The following is an 8,629-nucleotide window of genomic DNA, read 5'->3' as shown; positions in this document are numbered from 1 at the left end:
GATACCCGGAAAAGATAGGCAAAGCTTTACGAAGTATAGCTGCCACTTTTGCCCCTAAAAAATGTATGACTGCCAGTTTTCCCCCTTTTTTTACATAATATTGGTGGCTGCTACTTTTCTCAGGACAAAACAACAGTTTGATTTTACCATCTGAGTATCGTACCACGTCAGTGCTGACGACATCAATCAAAGTCAACAAACTTGAAACATTTCTGTAGCAACGTCGAACGTGCCCAGCAAAGACGTCCACGTACAGTCAAACAGCCAGTTTTCTCGTCAAACAGCTAGTTTACCTGCCAAACTCTTCCTGTATACTCCAACGTGGACGTATAAACCAACGTGGGCTGGCTCTTATAATCAGACCACAACCCGAGCATTCTGCAACCACATTCATCAACGCCACACACGTCTCCTGCTCTCACCGTTCGTTGCTCCGCACGTCAGCAGGACTTGCCAATGGCGGGAGACGGCGAGCTGAAGCTGCTGGGCGTGTGGACGAGCCCGTTCGTCATCAGGGTGCGCGTGGTGCTCAACCTCAAGTCGCTGCCGTACGAGTACGTGGAGGAGAGCCTTGGCAACAAGAGCGCGCTCCTCCTGGGCTCCAACCCGGTGCACCATAGCGTGCCCGTCCTCCTCCACGGCGGCCGCCCCGTGAACGAGTCCCAGGTCATCGTGCAGTACATCGACGAGGTCTGGTCCGGGGCCGGCCCGTCCGTGCTCCCGGCCGACCCCTACGAGCGCGCCGTGGCGCGCTTCTGGGCGGCGTACGTCGACGACAAGGTCGGGCCGGCGTGGACGGGGATGCTCTTCTCGTGCAAGACGGAGGAGGAGAGGGCGGAGGCCGTGTCCCGCGCCGTGGCGGCGCTGGAGACCCTGGAGGGCGCGTTCGCGGAATGCTCCAAGGGGAAGGCGTTCTTCGGCGGCGACGCCATCGGATTCGTCGACGTGGTGCTCGGCGGCTACCTCGGCTGGTTCGGGGCGATCGACAAGATCATCGGGCGCCGGCTGATCGACCCGGCGAGGACGCCGCTGCTGGCCCGGTGGGAGGAGCGGTTCCGCGCGGCGGACGCGGCCAAGGGCGTCGTGCCGGACGACGCCGACAAGATGCTCGAGTTCTTGCCCACCGTGCTCGCTTGGGTCGCCGCCAAAGCCAAGTGAACTGTGAGGCCGTGACATGCATGTGTGTGTGTGTGTGTGTGTGTGTGTGTGTGTGTGTGTGAGTCCGTCCAGTGTGTGCTGAATAAATGCACCGCATGTCGTGTGTTGTACCAAGGGCAAACGATGCTGAATAATTTTGCTGTTTGTGTGCACAATTCTTCTTCTTCTTCTTCTTCTTCTTCTTTGTTTTGCTGTTTGTGTGCACAATTCTTCTTCTTCTTCTTCTTCTTCTTTGTTTTGCTGTTTGTGTGCACAATTCTTCTCTTCTTCTTCTTCTTCTTCTTCTTCTTCTTCTTCTTCTTTGTTTTGCTGTTTATGTGCTCAGTTAAGTGGTACCGCTGTTTGTGTGCTCAGTCAAGGAGTACTTTGTTGATTCCCGCGCAAAAAAGTACTGTACTTTGTTGATGCTTAAACAGAAAATCGACTACCCGGTGCAGTGACGACGACTGCACGCATGAGAAAGAATCCAATCCATGCTGAGCTTTGACAAAATGTGTGACGAACGTGCTGACGCAGTTTGCTGGACCGAAATCCCTGTCGCCGTGCAGTGCCGCGACACGAATATTCGTATGCTTTCGGGGCAGATCACTTTCTGTTAGACTATGTATAGCTTCTGTATCTATGTACGTATATGGTACATATTGTAACACAACTATTATATATAATGAGATAAACCATCCCTAGAGGATTGTGCTGGTTCCCCAAAGCTTATTGTCTTACATGGTATCATGCTAGGTTACGATCGCTTCCGCTTCTAAACCCTAATACCCGCACCGCCGCCGCAGCCGCCGCCGCCTTCACCGTCGCCGCCGCGCCACCGATCGCGCCACCGCCATGTCGAGCGCCGCCACCACCGGTTCCACTGCTGCGGGCTTCCTCCCGGCCTCTCTTGCGGCTCTGCTCAACCTCCCGCTCGATGCAGTCTCTGTTCCGGCTCCGATCGGGACAAGGAGCATCGGCTCCGTCTTCTCCACGCCGCCGGCGCCCTCGCTTGGGCGTGACCTCGTGGTCCACACCACGGCGCCGCCGTCCGCTGCGGACTCCGCAGGCGTCGTCCCGCCGCTCCTGCCGCAAGCGGATCACACTGCCCCGCTGGCGGGGTTGGCGGCGTCCGCCCCGGCCGCGGGCCTTGCGGCGTCCGCACCGGCCGCGAGCTTTGCGGCGTCCGCCCTGGCTGCGGTCCCGCCTCCTCCGCATCGGCTTCGGTGCCTCCGGCTGCCTCCATGGTGTTTGCACCCCAGGCAGCCTCCTCGATGGGATTGTCTTCGCCGCCGCCGTTTCACTTCGGTCATCTCATCACCATCAAGCTCTCCGCCGACAACTACATCTTCTGGCGTGCGCAGGTTCTCCCGCTCTTGGGGAGTCACTACCTGCTAGGCTACGTCGACGGATCGCTTCCCTGCCCACCCGCGCTGGTAGACAGCGTGCACGGTCCGGTCTACAATCCGGCCCATCGCGTCTGGACGGGGCAGGACCAGGCGAACCTCTCCTCCATCCAGGGGTCGCTCTCGCCGGCAGTTGCCGGCCTTGTTGTCTTCACGAAGACGTCTCATGAGGCCTGGACCATCCTTGAGCGCACCTTTGCAGCGCAGTCCCAGGCTCGTGTCTCTGCACTTCGTCGTCAGCTTGGAGAGTGTCAGAAGCTTGACTCCACTGCCACTGAGTTCTACAACAAGGTCAAGGGCCTCGCCGACACATTGGCCTCCATTGGACAGCCCCTCACCGACTCCGAGTTCAACTCGTTTATTGTCAATGGTCTTGATGAGGAGTATGATGCCTTAGTCGAGATCATCAACGAGCGGGGCAACTCGACACCCATGCTGGCACACGAGGTTTTCTCTCGGCTCCTTCTCACTGAGCAACGGGTCGAGACTCGCCGCACCAGGGGCACTGGCTCCCTCTCGGCCAACGCCGCCATCAAGGGTGGCCGCTCTTCTTCATCACCCCGGTCTCCCTTGGGGCTGCCACCGTCGCCCGCCTCGGCCCCCCCACCTACTGCGACCTTACCGGGGGCTGGCGGTCCACGTGTGTGTCAGCTTTGTGGCCGCGATGGGCACTGGGCCTCCAAGTGTCATAAGCGCTTCCAGCGAAGCTTCCTTGGTCTTGGCAATGACGGCAAAGATACACGCAACAATGCCCGTCAGGTCGCCATGGCTGATCGTCCCGCGCCGCAGAAGCAACAGGGACACACTCAGTCCTACTCCATCGATCCACACTGGTACATGGACTCTGGGGCGACAGAGCATCTAACCAGCGAGATGGGGAAGCTTCACACTCGTGAACCCTATCATGGCTCCGACAAGATCCACACCGCCAATGGAGCAGGTATGCACATCTCTCATATTGGTCAAGCATCTCTTCTCACTAGACATGCCAATAGGAGTCTTCAGCTTTGCAATGTTCTTCGAGTTCCATCTGTGACCCGTAATCTTCTTTCAGTTCCTAAACTCACACGTGATAATAATGTGCTTTGTGAATTTCACCCTTTTGATCTTTTTATTAAGGATCGGGGCACGAGGGACATTCTTCTTAGTGGGCGGTTGTGCCAGGGCCTCTACCGTCTGGAGCATCCTGGTGTCGCTCGTGTTTTCAGTGGAGTTCGGGTCTCTCCATCACAGTGGCATGCTCGTCTTGGTCACCCGGCCACACCTATTGTCCGTCATATTTTGCGTCGTCATGAGCTTCCTAGTTTGTCTAGTCATAAAGATGTAGCAGTGTGTGATGCTTGTCAGCAGGGGAAGAGTCATCAACTTCCTTTTTCGGAGTCCAGTCGTGAGGTGAAACATCCTTTAGAACTTGTGTTTTCAGATGTATGGGGTCCTGCTCAGACTTCTGTCAGTGGTCATAATTACTATATCAGTTTCGTTGATGCTTATAGTCGCTTTACCTGGCTTTACCTTATTAAACGCAAATTTGATGTGTTTGATATTTTTGTTCAGTTTCAAAAACATGTTGAACGTCTTCTCAAGCACAAAATTGTTCATGTCCAGTCAGACTGGGGGGGCGAGTATCGCAACCTCAACTCTTTCTTTCAGTCGCTTGGGATAGCTCATCGTTTAGCATGTCCACATACACATCAGCAGAATGGTTCAGTCGAACGTAAGCATCGTCATATTGTTGAAGCTGGTCTTACTCTTTTGGCCCATGCATCTGTTCCGTTTCGGTTTTGGAGTGATGCTTTCACCACTGCATGCTTTCTCATCAACCGTACTCCTACTTGTGTTTTAAACATGAAGACTCCCATTGAGGTTCTCCTTAATGAACAACCTGATTATACCTTTCTCAAGGTATTTGGGTGTGCTTGCTGGCCGCATCTTCGTCCATATAACAAGCGCAAGCTTGAGTTTCGTTCTAAGTGTGTTTTTCTTGGCTATAGCTCTCTTCATAAAGGTTACAAATGTCTTCATGTTCCCACTAATCGTGTCTATATATCTCGGGACGTCGTGTTTGATGATCATGTTTTTCCCTTTGCCAACCTTCCGGTGTCCACTGTCGAACCACCATCCCTGCATTCATCCTCTGTTGCTTCTGACCAATTTGATGATGTTGCATACTCTCCTTTGCTGTTACCTAACCATGGTGCAGGAACCGGACGTGGAGCTCGTTTGGAGCTGTTGGAGGATTCACCATCATCATCGTCGTCTTCTGGTGGGCACGTCGATTGCCCTATGTTGCATGGCATCGATTCGCGTGCCCATGCATGGTCACCCGACGAGCCCGTCGCGCCGAGCATCTCCACTGCTTGGTCCGTTTCGCCAGCGGCCGCCGAGTCGCCCGCGGCTCGGCCCGTCACGCCGTCTTCGCCTGCGGCTCGGCCCGTCACGCCGTCTTCGCCCGCGGCTCGGGTCCTCACGTCGCCTTCATCAGCGGATCGGGCCGCGACACCGGTCGCGCCACGGCCCACTATGCCGAGCTCGCCATCGGCCCGGTCTGTGATGCCGGAGTCGCCAGTTGCTTCGTCTGCTCTGCCGGTTTCGCCGGTGGGTCGGCCTTCTTCGCCAACCGAGTCCGAGGCTACCGTGACTGGCTCCTCGTCACCGGCTGACTCGTCAACGTCGCCGTCGACCTCGGTGGTTCCTGTGTCCCGACCACATACACGCAGTCGTAGTGGCATTTTCAAACCTAAGGAACGTAAGGATGGTACGGTTGCTTGGTTGGCTGCTTGTTTGGCTGCTGCTGTTGCGGATCCATCTTCTGAGCCTCGCTCATATCAGGCTGCCCTGCGCATTCCACATTGGCGAGAGGCTATGGAGCAGGAGTTTCATGCTCTTCTTCGTAACAAGACATGGACTCTCGTTCCTCCACCACCACGGGTAAATGTTATTGACTCAAAATGGGTATTCAAAGTGAAGAAGCATTCGGATGGATCTATTGAGCGTTACAAAGCGCGACTTGTTGCTCGCGGTTTTCGGCAGCGTCATGGTCTTGACTATGAGGACACCTTCAGTCCTGTCGTCAAGCCTACCACTATTCGGCTTCTTCTCTCCATTGCTGTTTCTCGTGGTTGGTCACTTCGTCAACTTGATGTGCAGAATGCTTTTCTACATGGATTTTTGGAGGAAGAGGTTTATATGAAACAGCCGCCTGGTTTCTCTGATCCTGATCGTCCTGACTATATCTGTCGTCTTTCCAAAGCACTATATGGTTTGAAGCAAGCTCCTCGTGCCTGGCATGCCCGCCTTGCCTCTGCCCTTCGTGCTCATGGGTTTGTGCCGTCTACTACTGACACTTCGTTATTTCTTCTACAGAAGCCAGAAGTCACTATGTATCTTTTGGTATATGTCGATGATATTATCCTTGTCAGCTCTTCTCAGTATGCTGCCGATGCTCTTGTCTGCTCTCTTGGTGCTGATTTTGCGGTCAAAGATCTTGGGAAGCTTCACTACTTTCTTGGAGTTGAGGTCACTTCTCGTGCTACTGGTCTTGTCCTTACGCAGAAGAAGTACTCCTTGGAGTTGTTACAGAGAGCTGGCATGCTGAAGTGCAAACCGACCACCACACCCATGTCGTCTACCGACAAGATAACAGCTGTTGATGGTGAGCTTTTGTCTCCTGCGGATACCACAGAGTACAGGAGCATTGTTGGTGGACTTCAGTACTTGACGATCACGAGACCAGATATCTCTTATGCTGTTAACAGGGTTTGTCAGTATCTTCAGGCTCCCAGAGATACTCATTGGGCTGCTGTTAAACGCATTCTTCGTTATGTTCAGTTCACCCTGACATTTGGTATGCATATTCGGCCGACTTCCTCTCGGGTCCTTTCGGCCTTCTCTGATGCAGATTGGGCTGGTAGCCCAGATGACAGGCGATCCACGGGGGGTTATGCAGTATTCTTTGGCTCTAATTTGATCGCCTGGAGTGCTCGGAAACAGGCTACCGTGTCACGTAGCAGTACTGAAGCTGAGTACAAGGCTGTGGCTAATGCTACTGCAGAGATTATTTGGGTGCAGTCTTTGCTTCAGGAGTTGGGTTTGTCTCAACCACAGCCTCCTATTCTTTGGTGTGATAACATCGGTGCTACATACCTTTCTGCAAATCCAGTATTTCATGCCCGAATGAAACACGTTGAAGTTGACTATCACTTTGTACGGGAACGTGTATCACAGAAGCAACTCCAGATCAAGTTTATCTCATCTAAGGATCAACTTGCAGACATCTTCACTAAGTCTTTACCGCTGCCACAGTTTGAGGCTTGTAGGCGCAATCTTACCCTTCTCAGTTCTTTAGAAAGTGGCTAAGATTGAGGGAGAGTGTTAGACTATGTATAGCTTCTGTACCTATGTACATATATGGTACATATTGTAACACAACCATTATATATAATGAGAAGCCACCCCTAGAGGGTTGTGCTGGTTCCCCAAAGCTTATTGTTTTACACTTTCTCCCGGCTGTTACGCACCTCGGTCGTCACTCCCAACGAACCAGCCCAACAATTCAATCACTCAAAAACATGACAGTCAAGCCCAACAGCTCTTGCTGATCTCTCGGCTCCGGCCTCTAGGCACAGTATGGCCTGCCTGATGATAGCCGGGAAGGAATACAAAGGGACGGTTCTGCCGTGCTGGGCCTTTGGTCTATACTGTTTGCCACGCGTAATGTGATATATAGCGCGGAAACAGAACAAAGCCAAAATTGCTGGAATAGCTCAGATGGTTAGAGCGTATGGCTGTTAACCATAAGGTCGGAGGTTCGAGCCCTCCTTCTAGCGAGTTTTTTCCTTTTTTTCGTAACGGGTTTTTTTCCAATTCGGAGAGCTCCTATGGACCGATTCTTTTTTCTCGCACGCAGCGGGCGCGTGGTAGCTTGGCGATCTCCGCACTCGTGCATTAATCACTAGGCTACACCAAGCTCAGTTTTGCCGCCTCCTATTAGAAACAGTGCTATTTTACCCCTTTTTTAGAACAACACTACCATATAGTAGTAGTATATACCCTGTATAAATAATTTGAAAAAAGAAAACATACATTTGAAAAGGAATTCACAAAAACAGGAAAAAAATCAACTTTTCTTTAAAAAAATGATTCGTACCAATTGAAAGAAGCTCTTCGATTTGAAAAGGTTCGGATTTTTTTAAAAAAGTTTATCGATTTTGAATAAATGTTCACAAATTTGAAAAAAGTTCATCAATCTTCAAAAATAGTTATGGAATTTCAAAAAATTAATTAAGTTTGAAAATTTTTCATTGATTTTGAAAAAAACCACACACTTGTAAAAAATTCATCAATTTTTAAAAAGTGCATCAACACTGTAACATCCTAAATTTCAAATTTGGAATGTTATACATAAGTCATTCATGCATATCATATTTTATTGCATTTCGATTCGTGATCCTCGAAATTCTAAGCAACTCAAGGACCCACGGAGAGAGTTGAGGATTTCATCGTTTTCATATTTGAATTTTCTCAAATATCAGAATAAGGATTATTTTGGTTTTAATTATTTTTCTCTCCGAAAATATTTCATATTAAAATATACGAGAGGAGATAATATGACTTCTCCAAAATAAATAAAATAGAGGAAAAATATTAAAATCAAATAAATAATTTTATTTGGATCTTATTGCAATTTTCTTTGAATTGGAAAAATATGCATTTTCCAAAACTGCATTATTAGGCCAAGAAAATGCTCACTTTGTCCTAAATATTTTCATTAGATGGTGAAATTTGTTTTGACATTTTTAGATTTTTGTTTTATCTATTAAGATTTTTCCGGCGAAATCTATTTTTTTAAAGGAAAAAGAGAGTTCGCGGCCGAACTAGGCCGGCCCAGCTAGCGCCAGGCCACGGCCCAGCCGCCGCACCGCCTCGCCCCGGCCGATTCCGGCCGGCGCACGTCGCCGCCGCCGCCTCGAGTCCTGGGAGGACTCCTCCTGATCGACCCCTTCCCCAAGCCGTTGAACCCCCTCCCCCCTCCTATTTAACCCCGCCGCACCCCGTCGCCGAGCTCCGCCGCCCGCGCCACCGCCGCA

At 51.2% G+C, this 8,629-nt stretch overlaps 1 protein-coding gene and 1 non-coding gene across 2 annotated transcripts; both read left to right on the top strand.

Moving 5' to 3' along the window:
- Positions 1-367: 367 nt before the first annotated feature.
- On the top strand, positions 368-1,324 carry LOC119272323 (probable glutathione S-transferase GSTU6). Its single transcript, XM_037553828.1, has one exon. It carries the CDS (start codon positions 457-459, stop codon positions 1,156-1,158), a length of 702 nt encoding a protein of 233 aa, XP_037409725.1. The 5' UTR covers positions 368-456; the 3' UTR covers positions 1,159-1,324.
- A 5,971-nt stretch (positions 1,325-7,295) lies between these two features.
- TRNAN-GUU lies at positions 7,296-7,369 on the top strand. The gene has a single exon. It is a non-coding gene; the product is annotated as a tRNA-Asn (tRNA).
- Positions 7,370-8,629: the final 1,260 nt, after the last annotated feature.

This window comes from Triticum dicoccoides, chromosome 1A, assembly GCF_002162155.2.
Source record: "Triticum dicoccoides isolate Atlit2015 ecotype Zavitan chromosome 1A, WEW_v2.0, whole genome shotgun sequence".
NCBI classification, from domain to species: Eukaryota; Viridiplantae; Streptophyta; class Magnoliopsida; order Poales; family Poaceae; genus Triticum; species Triticum dicoccoides.
Note: the sequence above shows the minus strand (reverse complement) of the source record. Positions and strands in the feature narration are given on the sequence as shown.

Coding starts and splice junctions, on each gene's coding strand:
- LOC119272323 (XM_037553828.1), top strand. CDS start 457: ATGGCGGGAGACGGCGAGCTGAAGCTGCTGGGCGTGTGGACGAGCCCG.